General features: G+C 45.4%; 2 protein-coding genes across 2 annotated transcripts; both read right to left on the bottom strand.

The window, feature by feature from the left end:
* Positions 1 to 1462: 1462 nt before the first annotated feature.
* On the bottom strand, positions 1463 to 7210 carry LOC120643866 (protein FIP1-like). The gene is made up of 14 exons (XM_039920355.1): positions 6944 to 7210; positions 6016 to 6103; positions 5689 to 5797; positions 5542 to 5591; positions 5311 to 5377; positions 4899 to 4971; positions 4312 to 4367; positions 4056 to 4152; positions 3319 to 3400; positions 2826 to 2888; positions 2674 to 2733; positions 2213 to 2305; positions 2048 to 2110; positions 1463 to 1960 (listed from the first exon to the last, which is right to left on the bottom strand). The coding sequence occupies exons 1-14, from the start codon at positions 7009 to 7011 to the stop codon at positions 1862 to 1864; spliced, it is 1068 nt and encodes a 355-aa protein (XP_039776289.1). The 5' UTR covers positions 7012 to 7210; the 3' UTR covers positions 1463 to 1861.
* Positions 7211 to 7541: 331 nt separating this feature from the next.
* On the bottom strand, positions 7542 to 26897 carry LOC120643855 (isoleucine--tRNA ligase, chloroplastic/mitochondrial-like). Its single transcript, XM_039920344.1, has 22 exons — positions 26687 to 26897; positions 26420 to 26579; positions 25664 to 25818; positions 25473 to 25574; positions 25320 to 25389; positions 25062 to 25174; positions 24779 to 24847; positions 24368 to 24475; positions 23625 to 23769; positions 22757 to 22988; positions 22371 to 22657; positions 22145 to 22281; positions 21219 to 21366; positions 20705 to 20836; positions 19998 to 20126; positions 15599 to 15726; positions 15368 to 15532; positions 14978 to 15103; positions 14430 to 14503; positions 14055 to 14304; positions 8295 to 8474; positions 7542 to 8218 (listed from the first exon to the last, which is right to left on the bottom strand). The coding sequence occupies exons 1-22, from the start codon at positions 26708 to 26710 to the stop codon at positions 7967 to 7969; spliced, it is 3186 nt and encodes a 1061-aa protein (XP_039776278.1). The 5' UTR covers positions 26711 to 26897; the 3' UTR covers positions 7542 to 7966.
* Positions 26898 to 27113: the final 216 nt, after the last annotated feature.

Here is a 27113-nt window from a genome sequence, read left to right as displayed (position 1 = left end):
CGGCAGGTGAAATCGCGAGCCTCGACGACGCCGGGCCGGAGCATCGTGCAGAGGTAGAAGGCAACCTGCAGCAGCAGCAGGCACCCTGCACGCCTAAGGTAATCCCTAACCTAACCTTTCCCCAATATATTCCTCCAATCTTTTTCTATTTTCTTGATTAATGCAAGAAGTGGATTTTTGCAGATTGATTCGTCTTGTTCTTACTCTACCTGTTTCTACTGCAACGACAGAGCGTACATTTTCAACAATAAAACTTCTCAAGACAAGACTTCGCAACAAAATGGAAGATGAATTTCTAAGGGATTGCATGTTAATCTATATTGAGAGGGAGATTGCTATTAAGTTCACGATAGATTCAATTATTGATGATCTCTATGCGAAGAAGAACCGCAAAGTTCGACTAAAATGAAATCGTTTGTTTTCACTAACCCACCCTTTTGTAAAGTGTAGCTAGCTTTTGTAATATGGTTCCTGGCTGCATGAATGAACAATGAAAATTTGGTGTCAACTGTCAAGTACACCTAATCATTGTATTCTCCATATCCAATGAATATATGTTGACTTAGCCTCTTGCCCCCCCCCCCCCCCCCCAAATATTTTCTAGTTCCGCCGTCGCCCGGGAGAGGGGAGCTTCGTCTTCGCGAACGGGAGAGGAAGGTGGGAAAGAAAAGAGAGACGTTCCGTAACACGTACGCTAGGAGGTAGGCTCATTTTGAGTAGATTTTTTCCCTATTCAAAAATACAAAAAATCCAGGCTCGACTTTTCATATAAATTTGATGCCGTTAATTCAGTTTCAAGCCAGAGACACTGAATGTTATTGTGCCAGTATAATAAGTGCCTATCTATGTTTTGGGAAAAAAGAATGACTGCTTGATTTCCTAAGCATCAACGGAAACAAATTCATGGTCTTCTGCCAAATTTTAGGTATTTGTTGACTTTGTGTCATTTTTCTTTTAATTCCTTTGAAGCAGCATGGCGAATTGGGGACTTTTTACTCTCAACTTCTCAGGGACAGGGTTGTACAAGAGACTCTCTAGGCCACTTTCTTCGCACGCACTCCTGTTAGTAAAACAGAAGGCATGTGGTGTGGTCACCATCACCTGCCCACCAACATAATGTGATGTTTCTACCTCACAAATTGCAAGTCCTTTAACGAAGAAAGGTGGGGGAATATTAGCTATATTCCCATGGAGATTCGTTAGTCACTGTAACGACATACCAGTGTTAGCTTTACGCATCCACCGCCTGTGGGAAATGACTGAATAAGAGAAAACACTAGCAAAGTATCTCTTCTCCGGCCCAAAACTGTATCCACCTGCCACAAAAGAGTTGAAAGTGGTGACCTCTTCAGTCTTCACCCCGAAGATTCCTCCGGAATCCAATTCTGCCCGTGGTAGCTTGAAATTGTCCAAACACGGTTCACATCATCGCAACACCAATGGGCAACCAAAGACAACCACATAACAACTCAGTCAATGCAACTCCACCGTTGTCTCAAGATTCGTAGGAGCAAACACAACCACATAACAAACCCAGCAGTCTCTAACCACAGGAATACCATACTCCACATAATCAAACCTATGAAGACCTTTACATCTGATCAAACTATGCATTCGACAAATCACAAGAAATCCTTTCACCTTCTCCCCGATGCATATACATAATATTGTGCCCATCTTGTAATCAGATTCAATTCGAACGAATCTAGACAGTTGCTCCTCTATCAAAAACTTGGGTTGATCATCTGGAATTCTCGTGTTCCATGAGATGATTAACTTTAGTCAGCTGCCTAGGTAAAATTCTCAATTCTGGAACTAGCTAGAATATACCCAACATGTACATGCTCCTAGAAAAGGGGAATCAGGCCTCCTGCTCTCTGTACAAACGACCTCTCAACTTTGCAACATTCTTCCGCAATTCAACATTTGATGCTCGCTCAGCCTCCAACGCTCGTTCAAGCTGTCACATACACTCAACAGATATAATAATCAGGAAGAAGGTTATAATTTTATAATACAAACCGCAATAGCACTTCATCGAAAGTACCTTTGCTGCTCGAGCACTCCATTCACCAAGAATAGCTCTGAGTCTATCATTTTCTTCGACATACTGCATTTAAGATGTTCATGACAAAGAAATCAATCCTTTGCAAGCAAATAAGAGAAACTGTCAGCACTCTATGGTAGATCACTTGATTGCTAAACAACATACTTGGTTGTTGCTCACACGAATACGCTGGATCTCTGAGTCCTTTTCATCAATCAAACCACGGGCAAGTTGAAGCTCAGAATGCACTTGATTCATCTGCACATTTAGTCAGTGTGGAATTACTTCTATTAACAATTTCCGATCTTTACATTAAGCATCTACAGTCGTCTAAGTCAAGTTCAATTTCAACTTTTCACACTAGAAAGAATTAACAAAAACATGTAAACAGAAGCATCTATTGCATCTGCAAGAAGCAGATCACTTAGGAGCTAAAACTACCGTGAATAGTTTCCACAATAGATAGCATGCATGATAGATAGTCCAAAGTAGGCAAAGACAGGTAACTTTTCTTGAGAACCTCCCTTACTAATTTACAAAAACTACTAGATATGCATGGTATCCATGTAATTTGACTTTCTGAGGCATGTATAACATGATAATAAAACTTCAGTAAACATATTTACCTCGGCGGTAAGGGCTCGAAGTTCTTGATCACGAGATGCTAAAAGATGGGCAAGATCAACCTGAAGATTAAAAACGCAATCGATCATTTAATTAACTGCCAGTGGATTAGATGCAGCATGCAGAATGTTATGCACATGCACAGAGAGAGAACCTGAGGAGTTGTCCCAGCATCAGTTCTCTGGTATTTGCTTAAGCATTCTTGCAAGCGGAGGACCTTACGATAAAGAAACAATTTGTTAATCAATAAAAGGATCCCAAAGCTCATGTATTTGCAGTTAACATAGGAAGCTGGGCTTAACCCCTTGCTCTAGAAAAGAAATATTATGGATACTATAAAAATGCTTACAAACTAATTTGACCTTAATACTATCAAAATATTGACTATCACAGTCTTCATCATGTTCCACATTTCCATAAAATACAAACACTAAGACTACTATTCTGGTTCTTACCTTGCATACATAGTTAAATAATATGCATGTATAAATATAATTTTTGCTGTGGGCAATGTAAACAATAAAATTTAACAATGAATGTATGCAGGTTAACAAGGACTTCTCTGAAATTGAACAGAAATTAAGTATAAAGTGAAAAAGAAATTTGGTGAGCTGATATAAACTATCTTGCATGACACTTCCACGTACCTCCTCACTCAGATAATGAATATTCTCCCTTTGGTACTGAAGTAATGCCATCTGCTGATCAGAAAGACGGGCATCATAATACCTGAGGAGATAAAAATATCAGCTAGCCAATCTTTATGGAAGTATTTTAAGAGAAGTACTCAAAAGTACATGTTATGATACTGTTGGAAACACATGTTTGTTTTCCCTGAGAGACATGAGTTGAAGATCGTTTTTCAAATAATTCTAAAGGACATGGCTGTGCGGGTTCAAGACTAGCATTCTAATGGACATGGCAGTATGTTAAGAGAACTACTTGAATACATGTTTTCCTCCTCCTAGACATTACCCCACTGTTAGAAAATAAACCGCAAACCACACAAATAAGGCATTCCTTGTCGGGAACATATCAGGTGCAAACCAACCCCTTCGTGCAAACCATGCAAACTTCAATCTGGGCCACCGAATCAACATCCAAGGGGGTGAGCAGGGGGAGTGGGAGGTGGGATTTGCAAAAGTGTGATTAGAGGCGGGCGGTTAATTGTAAAATTATCCAATCCCCCCAGCCCCTTAAATGTTGATCCGGTGGCCCAAATTGAAGTTTGCATAGTTTGCACAAAGAGGTTGGTTTGCACTTGATATGTTCCCTTCCTTGTCTGTGCAGAGACAAGAGTAAGTTAGCCATTTATTTGCTCAGATGTAGAAGCTTGTCAGATCACATGAAAAGGCTCACTATAGTTGCTGTGCTGCAATTGTACCTTTGATCTTCAAAAGTATTAGATGGCTGGAGTGCAGAATATAATGACCGCAGAATATCAGGCTGACCATCCAAAGAGTTGTATCTGTGGATATGCCCTGTAAAAAGAACCAAGCAGACACATGACACAGATCTTACGAAAAAATGATCTAGGGCTCAAAGCATGGATTTTTAAGGGAAACCAACACATCACATATTTACCAGTAATTACAGCTGAAAAACAGAGTGCATTTCTGAATATAAAGAACTCAACTCACATATGTATAAGCCCATAAAACAGCCAGTACACGTGACTTCAACAACAATAGCAATCCTGCATTATAATAAAATGTTTTAAAAATGGAAAGTTCAATATTTTAGAAAATGCGCACAAGTTAATATAATTATATAAACATACTATCGTTACAAGGTTTTGAGGTTTTTAAGTACTTAAGTTCATGCAACAGTCCACCTACTGACTATGTATAGAGCAGAGACAATGATTGGAAACAGGCAAAATAGGAACCCATTATCTGCCTAAAGATGAAGTTCCCAAGCCATAAGAACTTTGCCTCCAGTTGCCTTGTACTACAAGGTTTAGTGTCGCACATATATCACAGTTCAGAGGTCATGTAATTTTGCATATGTGACACATGCATATAACTTTACACTGAACATTATTGAAATCAACTGAAACTTCACAATTCAAACAATAAAAAATAGAAGTACTAAAACACTATCTTAATAAATCAGAAGGCATTATCTATTTACCTCCCTGGTAACTATGTCCATTTCTTCTACTTTATAGAGCAATAGATAGACAAATCAACAGTTTATTAATGCTAGATGAGATTGCAAAGTGCACCTCAGCAGCAGCGAGACTGATAGAATGTGTACAAGAGGTTGCCAGACCATGATTAAGAGCATCAGAGCAGTCCCTGCAAAAATAGAGACCATTACTAGTGATCATTTTAACTGCCAGGTAGCTAGTGTGAAAATCTAAACAGAAATGAATACTAGTCTTTTTTCTGTTAGAATGAATCTGTTCTCCTAAAAGGTCCTTAAATGAATAGCAGCAAGATAAAACTTAGTAGAAACACACCATATATGCATAATCCATATTAAGAACTCCAGCGATAGAACAAAGTGAAAAAATGATCACACTAAATGAAGCAGATCATCTTATCAACAAAAGGAAGTGTCAGTTCACAAACTCACTGAAAATAACGATAAATGTACCACTAGACCATCACATATATTTGTCTAGTAATGCTCACCGCTAGCAATGGTAGCAAATGGAAGTCGAGCAATATGCTTCAGTTTCTGGCTGAACTCATAATAGCCCTGGATGTAAAAAGTAGAACACATTAGATAATTTGCAAAATATATTCTTCACCGAAATGCATATACTAAGTCTGATAAAATCAATTACTACATGAATGTATCGACTCCATTACATGAGATACGATGAAACAACAAAATAATAACATCCTTTTAAGCTGTAATACCTGCAATCTCACTTTCCTGACCTGGTGAACCCAGTATTGTTGAAAAATGCCTGCATCAAATTTTATCGAAACATTCTTCGCAGCCAGAAACATAATGAAAGACAAATAAATGGTTCATAGAATACCCAAAAAACTGTAATAGAGTACCTGTAAGAACTAGAAGGATAACATTGGAGCTGCATAGCAATGGAGAGATCATGTCTGGTGCAAAGAGAAATATCCATGGAGCTGAAATGGCAACAGAAGCAAGACCTACCTATAGACATACATAAAATGCAGTTACCATAAAATGGAGAAAGGAAGAAAGCAATGTCTTGTTAACAAATGCTAGTCACATGGAACAAACGGAACATAAAGACAACAATGCACAATGTTTTGGTTCTGTTGAATAATTCACGAAAACAGAGTCATTTATCTTAGATGATGTTTTCTTACACGCCATATAACATGGGTAATCAAGAAACCTCCACTTACCAACAAGATACAGTACAAGGTGCCACCAACTATGCTTCTAGGTTCACGATGACCGGACAGGGGGGCTTCATGTAGTAAATCAATGAACCTACATAACAAGAGGACTACACATATTAAACAACTATTGTGATCTCAAAACACAGTATTACTAAAACAGAATCAATGAACCTGGATAACAAGAGGATTGCCCATATTGAAAAAGTATTGTGATCTCAAAACACCAGTATTACCAAAACAGAGTTGAATTGGTATCACAAAAGGATCAACAAAGTGTCACACTGCTTTTAAGGTCAGCTTATCCATGCTACTTCAACTCAAATTTTAGCTAATAAATGCATTGGTATAGAAAATTTGGTCAAGCAAAGCTTATGTGAATCTCTCTTCTCATGTACCGAATTAAACGAAACAGCTCAAAACCTATAGGATTTTAAAAATGTGAACAAGCTAAAGCCCTGCATAAGCACCAAACAACCACACAGTAGTAATACCAGCACAGCAGCGATTCACATTTAGAACATTAACCCCGTGCCTTCTTTCACATTATAAAGTTAACCTGACTGAATGTAGCCGAATATCCAAAATACCACTAAACGCAACCACGCACAGCTCATCCTAGAAATAGCTGTAAATCCCAAGGGCAAGCCGTTTCCGAACCCATGTCATCTCTGCTCTTCTCGGGTTCACTACATTCGTACGGAATTCCGCAACCCATCGCGATTCGCGCGAGCATGCGGCATGAACGCGCCAAAGCCCTAGCGAGCCACCAACTTTCGATCCAGCCGGGCGCACAGGGCATAAAACATCACGAAACTGGACCAAAATTGTGCTGTCATTTGCCGCGGGCTTCAGATCAAACATCACAAAACGCACAACCCAAACGTCCAGCGACATGCCTACTAATACCTAGGGGTTAGGGAAGCAGACTCACAGCGCGTCCTCCTCGGAGGTTGGTGCCGCCGCAGGGGTGGATGCCGCGCCGCCCCGCTCGTGCGCCATCGCCTCCCCCGCTGCCGGCGCCGCAGGGGAAACCGCGCAGGCCTCGCCTCCGCGCTCTCCTCCTCCTCGCCCTCCTCCAACTTTCGGATCCGAAGGGCAGAACGCGTTAAGCTTAGCTCGCAACTCTGGTTTGTTTACAGCGCGTCCGGTGAATTGGAATTGACCTGCGCGGCCGGTAACTTACGTTTTCATTCGACTTGCTCTCCGAGGAGGAAGACGACGACGCGGCACGGTGGGATGTTGTGATGAACGACCCCACCTCGAAAGGTTCCATTCCATGTGATTCTGCAGGTGGGTCCCCCTCCCACTTCGTATGTTTGCCATTTCCATCACTATATTAGCAGCGATTAACTAATTGAATGTCATAAGATTAATTAACATGATATTACGGTGTTCAGTACTGATTTCCGTCCCAAGAGCACAGCAAGATAGTCGCTTGGTGACGGTCTTTGAAAAAAAGAGAGAGATGAGACATAAGGCGCATAAGCTAATGTTTTTTTTAAAAAAAAAACTGTTTCCAACGCAAAATGCACAGGGAATATCACTAGTAGGTTTTTCTTTGGACTTACAGAAGTAACATTGTTACTCCACGGTTTTCCAAAATTGATTTACAGTCAGAGTTGCATGTGCAAAACTGTTTCAAACGAGTCCCGCAGTAGACCACAATTACGGGAAGGTAAACCATGGAACAAGCTCCAAACAACTCTCGTCGACTATGCGCAATAAATTTGAAAAACTAAAATTACAAAATACAACCTACTACAGGCAAAATTCGAGGTCCTAACTGAAGTTCCAGAACAACCCATTCCTCAGTGTCTTTCATCTCTTCCAGTAAATTAAGTGTATGATAGCGTATACTGTAAAGTTTCCTTCAAGTTCATGAATTCCACCAATAATCTTCAAAACGAAGTCAAATATGGTTCAATCAGGGTATGTAACATGTCTCCCTAAAGGCTTAACTGACAGCAGCAGCAGCAGCAGCAGCAGGTTGTGGCTGCAAATCAATGACACCATAACACCGTGCGCATAGAGTAGGATGGTCATGGAAAGATCCAACGTCCCGGGTGTAGTTCCAGCACCTCTCACATTTTGCACCATCTGCACGAGTCACACCAATCCATATGTCTCCAGTGCGTGGGTCACTGAACTTTCCTGTGTAAGATACAGATGATATAGTTTCTTGATTTAGGGCATCGAGAACCTCCACCTGCAGAGAGAAGGAAATGTTAAGCATCTTACGTGCAGACAGAGGAAGACGGTTCTTTTGAGAAGCATGTCTTTACCTGAGATGTGATGAACAAGCGATGCAGAGCATCTGCATCATTAGATGCAGAAGATAGCTCCTTTAGCTTTAATGCTGTATCTGAACTTTCAGCATGGATATACACCTTTGCATCTAAGCTAGAACCTATCAACTTTCCAGTGCGAGCATTCTCCAAAATTTTGTTGACCTCTGACCTCAACTGCGTACCAACATAAGTTTAAATAGTAAGAATCAATTCTGAAGATATAAACCCAAGTGCACCAATATAATATACTAATAAAAAGAGTGTTGGACCAAGGATAAAGGCCCCCACCCCTCCCACTATAACACTTGGGTTTTATGGTCGGGTTGGCTAGGTGGGGCGCTCTAACTTGGTACCAGAGCCGAGGTCCTGGGTTCGATCCCTCCCGGCCACGCATTTCCGCTGCGCGATTTCCCCTGCGTCTCTCGTGTGCTGAGACCTGCTGCGGGCTACGCCGGGCACTAGAACCTGCTGCGGGCTACGCCGGGCTCGCACGCCGTAGGGGGAATGTTGGACCAAGGATAAAGGCCCCCACCCCTCCCACTATAACACCTAGGTTTTATGGTCGGGTTGGCTAGGTGGGGCGCTCTAACTAAGAGCAATCATGAAATGAAGAGGGGCTTGTTACAGAACAATGACTCCCTCAATGGATTGACTCAGAGTTAGGGTTACATATACACAGGTTAGGCCTATAGGCCAAAAGGCCTGTGATCTTATGAAGGAGGCATCAACACCAATATGTTTAGTGAGTTCATGCTTGACTGGATTGTTGGCAATTTGAATAGCACTAGTGTTGTCACAGCGGAGAATAGTAGGATGAGCAGAATCAACACCAAAATCAGCCAACAGCCAACGAAGCCAAATAATTTCTGCAGTTGTTGTGGCAAGGGCTCGTAGTTCAGCTTCAGCACTAGACCGAGAAACTGCAGTTTGCCGCTTGGACTTCCATGCCACCGGCGAGCCACCAAGAAAAATACAATAACCAGTGACAGATCGTCGATCAACAGGTTCACTTGCCCATGTAGCATCTGAATAAGCATGCAGTGTTGGTGGACTGGATGTGGCATAAAAAAGACGATGAGAAGCTGTACCTCTCAAGTACCGCAATACCCTAAGCAAATGAGCATAGTGAACTGTGGTAGGACAACTCACAAACTGAGTGAGAATGTGGACTGCATAGGCAATATCCGGTCTGGTAGCAGTGAGATAGACAAGACTGCCAACTAGATGACGGTACCTTGTCGGATCATCCAGAGGAGAACCATCTGATGACTTCAAATGAAGATGAAGTTCCATAGGAGTAGCAGCAGTCCGAGTATCAGTGAGGCCAGAACGAGTAAGAAGATCTCGAATGTACTTGGCCTGAGAAAGATAATAACCAGCAGCAGTTGATTCAACCTCAAGGCCCAGAAAATAGCTGAGAGGGCCCAAGTCAGACATCATGAACTGGTCACAAAGACGTGCTTTGACAAAAGCAATGTAGTCCGGATCATCTCCAGTGATCAGCATATCATCCACATAAAGCAAAATTAAGGTACGTCCACGAGAAGAGGTGTGAACAAAGAGAGCAGGATCATGGTCACTGGGAGTGAAACCTGCAGCAATAACCACTGAACTGAAACATGCAAACCATGCACGAGGGGCTTGCTTGAGACCATAAAGAGCACGCCGCAGATGACAAACATAACCAGAAGGAAGTTGAACCCCTGGTGGTGGATGCATATAGACATCTTCCTGCAAATCACCGTGAAGAAAAGCATTCTTAACATCCATTTGAGAGATTTTCCATGAACGACTGGCAGCCACAGCAATGAGAGTACGGACTGTGGTCATGTGGGCAACAGGAGCAAATGTCTCCTCATAATCGCGACCATGGGATTGCTGAAAACCTCGAGCAACCAGACGGGCTTTGTACCTTTCAATGGAGCCATCAGCTTTGGTCTTAAGTTTGTACACCCATTTACAGGTGATGGGAACGACATGAGAAGGTAATGGAACAATCTCCCAAGTACCAGTGCGGTGCAAAGCTTGTAATTCAGCAGACATAGCATCACGCCAAGCAGGAAGTTGATGAGCTTCCTGATAAGAAGATGGCTCACAGACTACACCAGCAGTGGGAAAACCATACCGATCAGGGATTTGAATAGCAGAACGATCCCTGAGATTATAATGTGAGCCAGAAGAAAAATCATCAGCTAAGAGAGGAGTGGTGGTAGAAGAAGGTGCACGGGGACGACGACGATAATGAAAAGGAAAAGGAATAACAGAGGGAAGTGGAGGTGGTGCTGTTGATTCAGGTGGACTTGATGGTGTGGAAACAGGAGGGGGAGTTGGTTCATGTGGATTGACAAAGTCATAAGGTGGTAGAAAAAGAAAGAACGGAGGTGCATTACATGATGACGGAGGAGTGGATGAATGAAAGTAGGGTTTGTTTTCAAGAAAGGTGACATCACGAGAGAAGCGAATACGGCGAGCAGAGGGGTCATAACAGCGGTAGCCCTTATGTTCAAGACTATAACCAAGAAAAACACACTCAACAGACTGAGCTGTCAATTTTGTGGACTGAGTAGAAGGAAGAAGAACATAACAGGTGCAACCAAAGACACGAAGATGAGCATATTTAGGAGGTGACCCATGCAAGATTTCTCCAGGACTTTTCCCTTGAAGACGAATGGAGGGCTGAAGGTTGATGAGATAAACAGCAGTAGAAACAGCTTCAGCCCAAAAGTGAGTTGGCACAAAAGAAGAAAGGAGAAGAGTTCGTGAAGTTTCAAGAATATGGCGATGTTTACGCTCAGCCACTCCATTTTGAGCATGGGCACCAGGACAAGAGAGCTGAGGCAAAGTTCCTTCAGAAGAAAGAAATTCACGAAAAGCAGTGGATAGATACTCCCCCCCTGAATCAGATCGAAAAATGCGAATAGAAGAGGTAAACTGAGTATGAACCATTTGAGCGAAGGATTTATAAATAGACAACAGCTCAGAACGATGCTTCATGAAATAAATCCAAGTATAGCGAGAATAATCATCAATGAAAATGACATAATACTTGTGACCACCTTTGGAAACAAAAGGAGCAGGGCCCCATACATCAGAATGTACAAGAGCAAAAGGCTGAGTAGTCTTAGAATCACTAGATGGATATGGGAGTTGAATCTGTTTCCCAAGTTTACAGCCAGTACATTCAAAAGCAGAATCCACAGATACATGACCAAGGACCCCCTGCTTAACTAAGGTAGACAGACGTGAACTACACAAGTGACCTAAACGGTGATGCCATTGAGGAAAGGTGGCTGCAGCAGAAGCGAAGAATGATGGTGGAGAAGATGCTGGTGGCGATGCAAAAGGTGGCAGCTGAAGATGATCAAGGATGTAGAGACCGGATGAGCTCTTATGGCGACGGCCAGTACTAAGAAGAGCTCGGGTGCGCCGATCCTGAACACAACAAGAAGTGTCATAAAAAACAACGACACAGTTCAGGTCAGCAAGTTGGCCAACTGAGATTAGATTCATGGAAAGTTTTGGCGCAAGAGAAACATCAGAGACAGAAAACTGAGAGCTATTCAGATTGCCTTGATGGGTAACATGGCAAAGGTTACCATCAGCAGTCTGAACAGGACGAGAATGTGAAAGAGGCCGACAAGAATCCAAGACAGAGGAATTTGAAGTCATGTGAAAAGAGGCACCCGAATCCAGCACCCAAAAATTAGTACCTGACTGTGATGTCGATGACAAGGATGCTTGAGACGTATAAGCACTGAGTGGAGCAGGCATAGTACTGTTGGGTTGTTGTTGGAACTGAGGAGCACTAACTGCTGATTGTTGTGGCACTAAGTGTTGGGGGAACAGCTGGTATTGGGGTTGTAGACACTGAGGCATTGCAGCTGTTGCTGAGAACTGAAGTGAAGACCCCGGTGTGCTGGAAGATGCTGCATGTGATCCTCTACGGGAAGCAGCACATTTGTCTCTCATTTCAGCAAGGAGGTGAGGATACTTTTTGAAACACCTGGAATCTGGATGAGTGGTCTTCCCACAGTGACTACAGGGAGTCTTCTGAGAAACCTTCTTAGAGGAGGTTGCTGCGGCAATTTCAACTTCAACAGGTAAAGGAGAAACAGCCAGAACAGAGTGCTGCTCAGACACCATGGAGTGTGCAGCAAGAGACTTAAGCCGGGTTTCCTCAGCCATGAGAGCAGATAACGTCTCAGAGAGAGTGGGAAGGGTTGGTCGCCCCAAGAGTTGAACACGGATAGGTTCAAAATCAGATCGCAGACCCATCACAAAATCAAACATAGTGTCCTGCGCATCATATGCCTCCCTAGCAGTCCAGGCTGGAGTACAAGTGGTGCACAAGGAAGAGGGCTTGGGTACCATGGAGGCAATTTGACTTGATATCTTGTTGAAGGCAGCATAGTACTCAATTGACATGTTCTGCTGCTGAAGATGCTGAAGATTCTGACGAAGTGAATAGCGAAGGGCTGAGCTGCTTTGTTGGTAGCGACTCTGCAAGTAATCCCACATTTCTTTGGCAGTCTTGTGATCCTCAAGACAAGAGCGAATACTGAGATCAGTACTCATGCAGATGATGGCCATCACACGGTCATCAGTAAGATTCCAAGCTTGTGTCTCCTTCTCATTGGTAGCAGTAGCTGCGGGAGGAGCATCGGTGAGATGAGAAGCAGAACCACCCCATTTCAGCAGCATCTTGAGGGAGAATGCCCATTCTCTGTAGTTGGAGCCATCTAGCTTCACATCCAGACCGGGAGACCCAAACGAAAGGCCGCTGAAAGGAGCAGCAGCCGCAGAGGACCCCATGGCAGCAACACAGAAGAAGGAGAGTGTACTCGACGACCCGGAGCAGACGGACAGACGGCAGCGGAAAAAGACGGCACCTGGAGCAGACGGACACCGCCCCAAGCGGCGGTGCGAAGCAGGGGAGCGCCGCCCCCGAGTGCCTTGCTGCAGAGCAGAGGCGACGAGCAGGGACGGCGCGGTGCGGACGGCGGACGCACGCACGGACGGGAGGTGGACGGCGGCGCTGGACGGCCTCCGCGACGTGCGGAGATGAGGATGGGCCGCCGCGCGCCGATGGATCCGCGACAGCGGAGACGAGCCGATGGTGATTCGCGGCGGAGGAGAGCCGGCGGAGGGACGGCTCCGCGGGCGGCGGAGATGAAGACGGGCCCCCTCGATCTGCGGCGCGAAGTAGAGGAGCGCCGCGCCGACCGGCGGCGCGAAGCAGGGTAGGGGAGGGAGAACGGGCTGCGCCGACCTTGAGGAGGACGAACGACGCCGACGGGGGGAGTCACCGCCGCGGCGGTCGGACGGCGGCCAGCGGACGGACGGGAGCGGAAAAAGGGGATCTCGGCTCTGATTCCATGTTACAGAACAATGACTCCCTCAATGGATTGAATCAGAGTTAGGGTTACATATACACAGGTTGGGCCTATAGGCCAAAAGGCCTACATGGGCCAGATACACTACTCCAACAGGGCTGACGCCACAACGCACCTATCTAGAGTATGATCAGCAAATTTAGCAGAAATGCTGGAATTTCATCACAAGTGGTTTATTATAATCCAGTCAATTTTTTTCTCTCTAGGTTAAATGTTCAAAGTTGAATGCAGATTTCTACATAACTAGTTTCCCCTTTTAGTTTAGCCTGTAGGAAGTAGAGATTTCTAATACATCAAAGCCAGATAGCATGCACAATTTTTGCGAAAGATACATCCAAGCAATGCAAAAAAATATTATTACCTCGAGGATAATGCCCAGGAAATCAACATCATCCTTGGGGACTGAGAGCCATTCTTCATTCTTTTCTGGCCATTTTAGGTCAAAAACAAACTTTGCAAGGGATCCATCCTGCAAGGTGTATTGAAAAGGTAGGTTCTGCCAGACATCCTCAGCTAAGTGAGGCATAATCGGGGCAATGGCCCTAACAAGGTAGAGCAGATGTGCTGTGAGGACAGTCTGACAGCTTTTCCTTGTGAAGCTAACTCGGCCTCTGATAAGAAGACAGAAATTACATCATCAAATGTGTGAATCAGTATCATTCAATGATAATGGATAAGTTGTGGATCTAATAAAATAAAAACCAGATGACTAAAGAATATGAGACAAAAGCCATACCCAACATAAAGCCGATCCTTTGCAACATCCAAATAAAAATTGGACAAACCAACAATAGCGAATCTTTGAAGCATCTGAATGTGAAGGAAAAGAAGTCAGCAATGTAGAACATAAAACATGTGTAATTACACCAGCTATATTAAGTGGGTGTGTACAAATTCCCATCAAACACACAGCACGGCACAATCATGTAACGTGCTTATGATTCAAGAGTATGCCAAGAAAACGAAGAAAGCTACAGAAAACACAGATTAAAAAGTCCAGGGAGTTATTGAACAACACCTTGTGTTTTCAAGCAAAAACTCTATTAGTTAATGTTTTGATCATTCAACCTACAATCAATAAACCACGGTCCTGTACTTTCTGTTTAACAGAATGATGGTCCGTGTACAAATAGATCAAATAAAACTCTGCCCAAATACAGACTGCATGCATGAGAATGCACATGCACTCGCACATTGTAGAATTCAAATAAAGAAAAGAAAAGGGAGAAGAGAGAATAAGTCAAAGAAGTGAAATTGGTACAAACATGGAAAATGTAGACATACCTGATATACTTTAAAGAATTGGTAATTTTCATAACTATCCTTCATAGAAGCCACAACTGTTTCCAGTTGGAAAAGTGCATACTTGTCAATTTTCGGCAGATCACTGTAGGGCACCGAATTGTCCGGCTATAACAAGAATCATATAGAAAAGGATTACTAAGATTATATAGGAAAAGGGGATGCACATTGAAATGGATAAGGTAAAAGGAACAAGAGGAAAGGCAAAACTAACAGTTAAGAAATACTGATCAAAAGGACATCTACTGAAATAATTTCCTGGTCCAAGCAAAATATTCCTTCACATAGATCTAGTTCACTCATTCCCTTGATGGTTGCCGGCACATTTGTTATCAGAAAACTAAAGACATATGTTTGATCACATGGACGTACTTTCCAATCGTGGAGATTTGCCAACAGAAACCGCATCGTGCCTCGTAGTTTTCTATACATGTCAGACATCTGGCGCAAGATTTGTGGACCAATCAACACATCGCCAGTGTAATCAACACTAGAAACCCAAAGACGGAGAACATCTGCTCCATAGGTAGGTTCTTCCTGCAAAAGACCAATGAACATTCATTCTGCGAAACTACAAGGAAATAAGTTCTTTTACGAACATACCCTTTGGTTTTTGCCACCAACTATCAATTTCTCTGGATCCACCACATTACCAACAGATTTGCTCATTTTGAAACCCTTTTCATCCAGTACAAATCCATGTGTAATAACGCTGGAGTATGGAGCCTTCCCTGTTTTCTCATGGAAAAATGAAGAATAATTTAGACAATGGAACTATAGATGAAAAAAAAACAGTTAGAGAAAGATGCCTTTATTCTTGCAAACTACAGGTATATCACAAAAAACCAAACAATATAGGTGGTAAGCTTTGTGATGGAGAGAATAATTGCTCTATTCCTCCAACCCTAGAAGGGTGGGTATATATATTAGCTACACATGGGCCTCTAGATGGGCCTCTATACACATGGGCTCAATATACTCCAACACCCCCCCCCCCCCCCCCGCAGTCTGAACTACCGGCGCAGCGGCGTTCAAGACTGGACAACAAGAAAGCTAACACCCCCCGCAGTCTGAACAACCGGCGCAGCGGTGTTCAAGACTGGACAAGATGAGAGTACAAATAGAGTACAAAAGGGCTAACACCCCCCGCAGCCACAACTAGCCACCGGCTACGTTGAGGCTGGATCGAAATTCCGAGAAGATCGACGAGGGCAGCCCCTTGGTGAAGATATCAGCAAACTGAGAGGTAGTCGGGACATGGAGTACCCGAACATCGCCGATGGCGACTCTGTCGCGCACAAAGTGTAGGTCGATCTCCACGTGCTTCGTCCGCTGATGCTGGACGGGGTTGGTGGAGAGATACACTGCGCTGACGTTGTCGCAGTAGACAAGCGTGCTCTTGGCGAGCGGGCTGTGGAGCTCCGCCAAGAGCTGTCGTAACCAGGACGCCTCCGCCACGCTGTTAGCGACAGCCCGGTACTCCGCCTCGGCACTGGAGCGGGAGACAACCGGCTGCCGCTTGGACGACCAGGAGACCAGGTTGCCGCCCAGGAAAACGGCATAGCCGGAGGTGGAGCGACGAGTGTCCGGGCAGCCAGCCCAGTCAGCGTCTGTGTAGACCACCAGCTCAGCAGTGGACGAGCGGTGAAGTACCAGGCCGAGGTCCACAGTGCCACGGACGTACCGGAGGAGACGCTTCAGCGCAGCAAGGTGTGACTCCCGGGGATCATGCATATGGAGACAGACCTGTTGAACAGCGTAGGTGAGATCCGGCCTGGTGAAGGTGAGGTACTGCAAAGCGCCGGCCAGACTCCGGTAGGCAGTAGGATCATCCACCAGATCACCCAGATCAGCAGATAGCTTCGACTAAGTGTAAACTGGAGTGGAGCAGGGCTTGCAATCAGTCATCCCAGCCCGGTCCAGAATATCGAGGGCGTACTGCCGCTGGTGAAGGAGAAGACCAGACGGGCGAGGCTCAACAGTGACGCCCAAGAAGTGGTGGAGCTATCAAACTCCCGCCCGTTGTCACACTGGACGGCCTTAACGGTGAGGCCGAACTGAGTGGACACCCATGCAAAGAAGTGGAGGAGGGTGGGGAAGGTCTCAGACTTGGCGCGCAAAGGGAAAGTCCAAGAGTAATGAGAAAAATCATCAACAATGACCAGATAATATCTATAGCCAGACATGCTGAGTACAGGAGATGTCTACAGGTCACAGTGAATGAGATCAATAGCATGCGCAGCATGCGAAGAAGAAAAAGAAAACGGAAGTCTAACATGACGACCTAACTGGCACGCATGACAGAGGTGCTCAGTAGGAGCCCTAGTACATGGAACATCGGTACTACGGCGGAGCTGAGCCAAAACGTCGCGGTCGGTGGTGCCAGGTGGTGGAAGAAGGCGTCACGACAAAAGCAGAAGACGAAGAAGCCGAAGGGGAGGCAGCGGAAGCAGGAAGCCGAAGAGTGTAAAGGGGCCCCAGGCTGTCACATCGGAGGAGCGGACGCCGGGAAGCCGAATCCTTCACAGTAAGACCAGAGGAGTCAAATTCAATAGAACAGGAGTTGTCAGCAATAAACTAGCGAATAGAAAGAAGTTTGTGAACCATTTGAGGAGTAACAAGAACATTAGGAAGACGAGGAGCAGATCCCACGGCGGTGACAGGAAGGCAAGACCCATCACCAACCATGATAGAAGAAGGACAAGAGGGGTGTGGAGGTCGGACAGAAGAGAGGATACCAGCATCGGGAGTGGTGTGGAACGAGGCACCTGAGTCGGCGATCCACTCGGTGCTGGCCGGCGGCGTCAGTCCCATGGTGCTGAAGGACTGCGCCAGAGCGGCCTGGTCCCACCCCCAGGCCAGGTCGGCTGCTGGCTGGGCTGAGCAGGCGAGGTTCAGGACGGCGCGAAGAGTGGAGCAGCGCCAGTGAACATGTCCGCCGGCTGGAGCTGAGGACGAGGCCCCCCTCCCGGACCCTGGAACGGCCACATCGAGATGCGCCCTGACCATGGATTGCTGAAGGATGGCCAGGGCGTACCTCCAGCGACAGGGGCAGGAGCGGGAGCCGGTGTCGGCACGCCCCGACGGCCCCCACCGGTAACGGTGTTCCCAGAAGCAAGGCCACCAGTGCCACCACCATCACCCCGTCGCCGGCGACATCCACGCCCCCCCCCCCCCCCCCTCCTCCGGTCTGCCCGGCGGGAGTAGCACCAAGGAGGGAGGTGGCAGGAGCAGTGGAGGAGGCCGGTGGAGTAGCAACGAGCGCGGCGGGGGTGGGCGAGGACGATCCGGGCGCGAGACCCCTGGTGATCTCCTCGAGGGCGAGGTCGTCCCGGACCTGCAGGAAGGTGGGGAAGGGCCTCTGGCGGGCGATCCAGCCCTTCAGGTGGTCGTAGGTGCTGCTTGGTCCCCGTAGGACATTGAGCACCAAGACCCGATCGAACACTGGATCCCCGAGGTCGTGAAGAGCATCGGCCATGCTCTTCATCCGCCGGCAGTACTCACCGACGGAGAGGTCCCCCTGCACGAATGTGCGGAAGGTGGCGTCGAGCTGGAGGGCGCGGTACTCGGCGTTGCCGAGAAACTGCCCCTCGAGCGCCACCCAGGCCTGCCGCGCGGTGCCGCCGTGTGTCCTGACGAGGTCCTGAAGATCCAGGGAGATGGTCCCGAAGATCCAGGACAGGGCGACGCTGTCGAGGCGCAGCCACGTCACGTCACGTGCCTCGATCGGCGAGTCGACGAGGACGTGGTCGTCGAGGGCGTATCGGCGGAGGGTGAGGACCTGGTCCCGCCAGCGGCCGTAGGAGGAGGACGAGGGGTCGAGGAGGACGGAGACCAGAGCCCTGATGTTCTGGACGCCGGTCGCCTGGAGGTGAAGCTGGGCGACCATGGGGTCGGTCGGGTCGTACCGAGCTCCAGATCCAGCGGGCGGGGTGTGGTGGGAGGAGGTGCCGTGCTCGGGGTCGACGTGCTGGCCGGAGGAGACGCGCAGGAAGTGCTCCGCCTCGGCGACCCGGAGGGCGAGGGCGTCGGCCGTGGCGCGCTCGCGCTCCCAGGCGAGGGCAGCCACGCGGACCCGCTCCTGGGCCGCCGAAGCTTCTGACTTGGCGGTGAGGAGTGCCGCAGCGAGAGCGGCGTCGGCCTGCTGACCACGGAAGGCGGCGGCGGAGAGCGGCGCATCCATGGGAGGCATCCCGAGCTCGGGCCACATGGGATCGACGGCGGCTGCGGCGACTGCGGGCTGCTTGCCGGCAGCGATCGCGGCTCGGAGGGCGGTGACGGCGGCAGCGGCGGCGACGTCGTCATCCTGAGTGGCGTCAGAGGGCGGCTGCGGCGGCGCCGGGACCCACCGGGGCGGCCAGGGCGGCAGCCCCAGGGCGGATCGGGGCCGGGATTGCCCGCGCCGGCGGCCGCAGTCCCTCCCGCGGCTGCGCCTGCGCCGGGATGACCCACGCCGTTGGCTTCAGGACCCGCGACGGCGGCGTAGGGCGGCCGCGAGCCTCCCCAAGCCCCGAGCGCGGCAGCAGCAGGGGAGGAAGGAGACCAGGCGGCGGCGGCGGCGCCCAGCGCGCGCGGTGCAGGGCCTCCTGCGCCCGGAGCAGAGGAGGAGGGAGGGAGAGGAGGGAAGGAAGAGAGGGGGAGGGGGCCGGCGGCTGCTGCGGGATGGACGGGAGAGGAGAGGCTAACCCTAACCCTAGGCTAATGATACCATGATGGAGAGAATAATTGCTCTATTACTCCAACCCTAGAAGGGTGGGTATATATATTAGCTACACATAGGCCTATAGATGGGCCTCTATACACATGGACTCAATATACTCCAACACTTTGCACACTTCTGCATATTATTTTAAAAAAAAATACAAGAACATAAAATTGAATCTGCATGGAAAGTGTTTCTAGGATAAGATACAACCATGGAAGAATCAGAAAACAATCACAAGAAATATAAAAGAAAAAAACTTTGACAATGCAAGAGGAAGAAGAAGAAGAAGACAAATACCTGTAGTAGCAATGCTAGTCAACAATGAGCTCTGGAACCATCCACGATGTTGATCTGAACCTTCAAGATAAATATCTGCAGGAAACTTAAGACCATCCCTTTTTGCTAAAACAGCTGCCCACGAAGAGCCTGAATCAAGAAAGAAAAGGTAAATATATAAAAATCAATGCCTGATGCGAGAAGATTGCAGAATTCAGAGAAATTGATGCACTGAAAGGTACAAAAGCAGCATCAGCCATCAATGCACAAGATGTAACATGGCTTTGGCATGTCAACTAAAGTTTCAGCAAACCGTAAAAAGGATAGATACCAAGATCCAAGCCAAAGAACAGGGAAAAAAACAGCCATTCTTTTCTATTTCATGTTTCAGAATTTTATGCTACCAAGTTTTCCACAATTTCACCAACAATATTCAATATGTTTTTATCGAAATTGCGCATGTGGAAACTATACTACTAAATGACCACTAAAATATATTCCATAATATTATCATGTCATCATAAATCTTGACATGTAAAGTTACAGAAAAAGTAAAGGTCAAACTCACATCTTGAAGACCATAAAATTTAATAGCATCAGATGAAAAAAAAAAGGAAAAGGGACAGCACATGTAAATGCTTCCTGAATGAAACTAATTTTATCCATCGGAAAACATCAATCACTGAGCTATACTTTTCAGTAGAGGAACAATGAAGACAGAATGTTACCAGAGTCAAACCAAACATCCATTGTATCAGTTCCCTTGCGATATTCAGATGCTTTGTCCCGATATTTATCCGGAAGAAGTTCCTCAGTTGTCATATACCACCATGCATCGCTACCTTTCTTTGACACAATAGCTGCACAACACGCAAAATAATTTTATTCACAGGCATATTTATGTGTTCTAAATCCAAGCACAATAATCAATAACTCTTTCCCCGATAGAACAAGAGTATAGCTAGCACTTGAATTATAGACCTGACACTCTGACAGGATAGAGATCACAACCTTCATCTCATAAACCTGAACTTTCTAAGGATACAGCAAAATGCATAGGAAAATACTGAAAGATAACACAGAATTCAGTTACTATTTTGCTAACTAAAACTCTTATAGGGTAATTGCCTAAAACTTGGAAACCCCCAGGGACACCAGCAAACAAGACATTTAGGTGTGCAACTGCTTGGATGTGATCATGTTTCAAAAACAAAGAAATGCAAGACATAGACACAGATATACCCTTGATATGTTCAATAGTTTCTTCAGTTATAAGAGGTTCTTGTGAGTCCACATGGTAAAAAACTGGAATAGGAACACCCCAAGTTCTCTGTCGTGAAATACACCAATCAGAACGGCTGGAGGTCATCGCAACAATCCTGTTTTCAGCCTGGGGACGATAAAACAAAGTCATGAAGCACTGCCTCCTTATCCAAAAGAAAGAAAAAGGGCAACAACAGATGTAACAAGCAGACAACAACAACAACATAGCCTTTTTTCCCAAACAAGTTGGGGTAGGCTAGAGATGAAACCCGAAAGAAATAAGTTCAAGATTCAGGCACATTGATAGCTAGTCTCCAAGCGCTCCTATCCAAAGCTATCTCTTTAGAGATATTCCAATCCTTAAGGTCTCTCTTAACCGACTCATCCCATGTCAGTTTAGGTCTACCTCTACCCCTCTTTACATTATCGACTCGCTCAAGAACCCCATTACGCACCGGCGCCTCAGGAGGCCTTCGTTGGACATGTCCAAACCATCTCAGCCGATGCTTAGAGCATTTCATTATTGCAGATTGACATAGAACACATAAATCAAGAGGTTTAGAGAGGAAATTTAACTCAAACATATTACATTGTTCCAAAAGTTAAATTAGTTGATCACAGACTCACAATATATGGGATCAAACAATCACTTGCACTCAGAAGCAATATTCAAGATTAGATTAGAGTAGATTAATTTAATCCTCTTCAACCAGTACAAACAAGAAATATGCACAAAAATGAACATGCAAAAGACTTTTGACAATAGTACCCTACCAGGCATTGTTCCTACCAAGCAGCTTATAAGTACAAATTGAGAAGTTGGTGAAACAACAAACCAAGGAAAATAATCACAGGATCTGGATCAACCATAAACTGCCAGATTTTTTAAAAATAAACTTAAATACCTGAGAAGGAACCCAAGCTACTTGTCTGATTGCATCCATTGCAGCATTACGGAAACCATCCACAGATGCAAACCACTGTTCGGTTGCTCGGAATATAGTTGGTTCTTTAGATCTCCAATCATAGGGGTACTTGTGTTCTGACAAACAAGGGAAACAGTACTCAGTCGAACTTCTATGATAAAAATGGAAAAACAAAGAACATGAAGGCATTTATCAAGTTACTAACTGTAAGGCTCTTCTAAAATGAGTGAATATTGTTCGTCCAGATACTTCACAACTGCAGCATTGCCAGCTCCCAGGACAGACAAACCACTAAACTGTCCAGCTTCAGCAGTGAAGTTTCCTTCATCATCCACAGGAGAAATAATAGGAAGCCCATACTTCAGACCTGTTATGTAGTCTTCCTGGCCATGGCCAGGGGCAGTATGAACAAGGCCAGTTCCAGATTCAGTTGTAATGTAATCTCCTCCAAGAACTACAGAACATTCATAGCCATTCACAGGATGGACATACCTAGAGGCGCGAAGCATAGCATGAAATAAGCACGTATATAGATCAAACAAAAGCTTTAGCAATCATTATAAACTGAGAGGTGCGGCACAACAAACAGACCTGCAGTGCTCCAAGGCAGATCCAGGAAATGATTTCTGTACTACAAGCTTCACACCCCATTTGGACTCAAGAGTTGTGACAAGATCAGAAGCCACAATAACAAACAATTTTCCTTTTTTAGAGCTCAACACACTCCCAACTTTTTTTTGTTTACCACCAGATGTTGATTCACTTAAGAGTACAGACTGTACCTCAGCTACTGCGTAAGCAAGCTCAGGGTTCACTGCAACAGCTGGTGAAGGAAGATAGATACATTTTAGACTTGTTGGGAGTCTAACATTTAATCAAAGGAATTTAACAGATGAGAAGTTAGCATGAACAGGCAGAATCAAACTGCAACTTAGAACAATGAGCATGGTTTTCCTTCAGTAGCAGGATAAGCAGATCTATCATAGTATTTGTGAGTTCCCATGAATTTTGAATTCATCTGACATATTCATATTTTGTGTGTTTTACTGAACCAAACTGTACATAGGGAGGTTCTTTATTGAACTGAACTAGAACAAAATTCACATTCGGAAAAACTTGAGCAATTATGACATTTACTCCTTTTATAGTTAAATCTCATTTTTTTTATCCATACACAAATACATGCAGATTGAAAATTAAAAAGCAATATTGTGTTGTCATACCTACTACCAAGTTTAAATTTTAGAAATAACTTGGGGTAGCTCTCATGAGGCCTTATTTAAAGGGTGGCTCTCACTAGATGTTTCTGTTGGTGTATATTGAGCCCATGTATAGAGGCCCATCTAGAGGCCCATGTATAGGAACTATATATCCCACCCTTCTAGGGTTTGGAGGAATACATCTCATTATTCTCTCCTACAGTTTCCCATACAGTAAAGCAAACAAGGCATCACCTCACCAGCATTAGCCGGAATTGTCCACGGAGTGGTGGTCCATATGACCAAAGATACATTTGGAAGAAATTCATCCAGCATCCCAGATTTAGATGGATTCGTAATCTTGAATGCAGCATATATGCTTCTGGAAACATGATTCTCGGAATACTGAAGAAGATAATGGGGCATACATGAGGCGAAAACAATGGATAGATATACCAACAAAGCACATGTACATATTTACTCCAAGAATATCAGATATACAAGAAAACAATGTTTAGGTAGTTCGATTTCATTTTATCCACAACAACGAGTTGAATGCAGATTTAGGAGTAATTGGGATGGTGGGTTGTTCTACAAATATTTAGGATTTGGAGACTAATATGAATCTGAATTCCCCCTATCCGTATCAAAACAGGCTCTCAAAATTTTAGATTTCACATTACCGCTATAATCAAATGTCTCTTTTCTAAAGAACTGGAACAGAGCTATGTGACAGCTTCAATGCTCTGTTTCCTTGGTTTAAGCAACTGTTACCAGAAATATTCACCCTCAATATGCATACTTATATTGATAAAATCAGAATTATTATGCATTTTCCGACATATTTGACAAATTATAGTGGCATATTCTAATCATACCTTTAGTTCAGCTTTGGCATAATGATAAAATCAGAACTATTGAGCATTTCATAATGATAGAAACAGAACAATTAAGCAATTTTCCAACATATTTGACGAACTATATTGGTGTATATTAAGCATACCTCCAGTTCAGCTTCTGCCAAAGCTGTACGTGATGATGGACTCCAATGGACAGGCTTTCGTCCTCTATAGATATATCCTTTCATAACCATTTGACCAAACACTTCCAACTAGCATAAGAAAATGGATGTGAAAAAAGTAACTACTTTTGTTAAGAGGTTTCAGATGGAGGGAAACATGTTCATTATCAGAACACCAAATTTACAGTTATGCTACACCATACTGTTGATGGATATTGCTGGCCACGCAGAAAAATTGTAAACAAAGAAAATTAAATGCACTGATGTAACGTTATCGAGAAGATACAGATGTTGACAAGAATACTCAAAGTGTGGAAAATCTTCAGGTTCTTATTTATATGACATACACAATATTGCATATTTATTATTGAAATATTTAGTAAAAGCAGGTACCTGAGCAGCTTCATATTCTGGTGATAGAGTTAGGTAAGGATTGCCCCAATCAGCCCATACACCATACCGCTGCCCAAAAAAAAAGATTTATTAGTCAATACAAGAAAAAGAGGCTAAAAAACTGAAAGGCTTGCGGCAATTAACAGGATAAGAGCCATAACATGAATTTGGCTTCTGTTTAGAAAGCTCAAAGCTGAAAACACACCATAAAATATCACCAACATGGATAATAGCAAATTCTCACCAGCTGGATCACTTTCCATTAAAAAGGATGAAAGGATACCTTGAAAGATTTCATTTGTGCGTCGACTGTTGCTTTAGCAAATTTTGCAGCTTTTTGCCTTAATTTTATGGGTGTAAGAGCACCCAAAGTTTCCTTATCCATTGACTTCAAAACTGCAGAAAATAATTAGCAATTAGTCGAGTATGCATACAAATTTGTAGCAGTTACTCCACCAATCTAATATATGACCATAACTACACCAAATTACAGGAACTCGAGCATTTCCATAGACTTTTCTATAACTATAAGTGAACTCACCTTTTAGTTCTATTGGAAGGCCATGGCAATCCCACCCAGGAACAAATGACACTTTATGATTCTGAAGCAGCTGTGCAAAGAAGAGAGCATTAACAAAGCTGTGATTCTGAAACATTAACCTATAGCAACAGTCATATGAACAGCAGTTAATACCTTGTAACGATTTATAATATCTTTGAGAATTTTATTGAGCGCATGGCCCATATGAAGGTCACCATTAGCATAAGGAGGTCCATCATGAAGAACAAATGTAGCCTAAGCATTCAGACAAACAGAAGAACCAACTAAATCAGAAAAACAGATACATTTCAATATTTCAGGTACACATCAAGTAATTGACTCACCCCACTGTTCCTTTCAGATACCCTTTTCAGAACTTGATTCTCCTCCCATAATTTCTGGAGCTCTGGCTCCCTTACAACAGAATTCGCTCTCAACCCAAATGTTGTTTTCGGGAGATCCACTGTATGCTTGTACTTTCCATCCTCTTGCTTTGCACCTAGCACGAGCAAACAAGCCGAACTTAATTACTACTTTGCTTCTGACACTGAAAGCAGGGCTGATTGCTAAAGTGGAGCTCAAACAGTCAAATATCAGCCAACTGCTTCTTTTTATTCGAAAGAACTTAGATCAAGCTCATGGGAATAACCAAGCAGCGACACACTGAGATACTGTGACCAAGGCCAAGGCAGAAGGAGCTTAAATTAAAAGGTAGTAGTCTACTATCAATCACTCGTCACGACGCTACTAGCTATGAAGAAACAAGTCACTGCACAAAAACAAAGCCGTGCTGGTTGGAAAATTTATCACAATTATAACATGTTTCAATGTAGACCAAGCAGATTGAGCTTAAGTTCCAGGCACTCATTTTTGTAATCGCATATGCATCGCAATGTGACACCCAATCCCAGTTCTCTAGACCAAATCCTACTCTCAACTCTCAAGTCCCCAATGCCTAAGTTCTGCTACTCCGCCGGCAGAATTCAAGCACCGCGATACCAGACAAACGGGCATAGATTACCCAACCAAAATCCTGACGGAGCAAACCTCCACCTAAACACCAATGGCAAAACAACAACAAGCGAGAGGCGACCCCTCACCCTGCTCAGCCTTCTTCGCCGCCATGACGGGGCCCCTGGACCTCCGCTTCGAGATCGACGCGGCGGAGAGGCCGCCGCTGGGCTCGGTGCAGAACGGCTGCAACCACGGCGGCGCTGCCAGCCTGCGCAGCGGGAACCGGCACCGCTGCGTGGAGAAGACCTGCGAGAGACGAGGGGGAGAACCTAATGAATACGTGAACGTGAAGTCAAGCCTCCAGAAGGTTCTAGAATGGAAGGGGAGGGTGCAGCCGGGCGGCGGGCGCTTACGCGGCAGCATGAAGCGGCGTCCATTCTGCGCCCGCCGCGAGCGCGAGGAGCGGAGTGGAGAAGGCGGAGGAGGGTCCCGCCCAGTCAGCGGCGAGGGGGGTTTATACCGAGCGGCGGAGGGCGGTAGGCAGGTGGCCACCCGCCAACGTGGGGATAAGGGTATTGCCGAGGAGAAGCGAGGGTGGCCGGAGAAGAAGGGAGGGGCGGAGCGCGGAGGCGGAGGCCTCTGCACGCCGTAACGTTGGCCCACCAGCAGGGAGGCTGCAGAGTGGGGCCGGTTGCCATCCCGTCCACAGGGGCCCCGTTGTCCAGTGATGCGGAAACCCTCACGGCTGGCCTGCGAACACTTGTCGAATCCGTGTCCCAGGCGCCACGGATATACATCCGGGCTATGGCCGTGTTTTGGTTGCAGCCCGTAAAATTTTTG

This window comes from Panicum virgatum, chromosome 1K (assembly GCF_016808335.1).
Source record: "Panicum virgatum strain AP13 chromosome 1K, P.virgatum_v5, whole genome shotgun sequence".
Taxonomy (NCBI): domain Eukaryota; kingdom Viridiplantae; phylum Streptophyta; class Magnoliopsida; order Poales; family Poaceae; genus Panicum; species Panicum virgatum.
This window is presented reverse-complemented; position numbering and strand designations above follow the sequence as displayed.

Excerpts from the sequence above, each read along its gene's own strand:
- LOC120643866 (XM_039920355.1), bottom strand. The coding sequence starts at position 7,011 with ATGGCGCACGAGCGGGGCGGCGCGGCATCCACCCCTGCGGCGGCACCA. Across the intron at positions 5,378-5,541 it reads TCAGGAAAGTGAGATTGCAG|GGCTATTATGAGTTCAGCCA; the intron begins GTATTACAGCTT and ends TTTTACATCCAG. Across the intron at positions 4,972-5,310 it reads ATTTGCTACCATTGCTAGCG|GGACTGCTCTGATGCTCTTA; the intron begins GTGAGCATTACT and ends CTATTTTTGCAG.
- LOC120643855 (XM_039920344.1), bottom strand. The coding sequence starts at position 26,710 with ATGGACGCCGCTTCATGCTGCCGC. Across the intron at positions 25,819-26,419 it reads GGCGAAGAAGGCTGAGCAGG|GTGCAAAGCAAGAGGATGGA; the intron begins GTGAGGGGTCGC and ends TGCTCGTGCTAG. Across the intron at positions 24,848-25,061 it reads CACAAATGAAATCTTTCAAG|CGGTATGGTGTATGGGCTGA; the intron begins GTATCCTTTCAT and ends TTTTTTGGGCAG.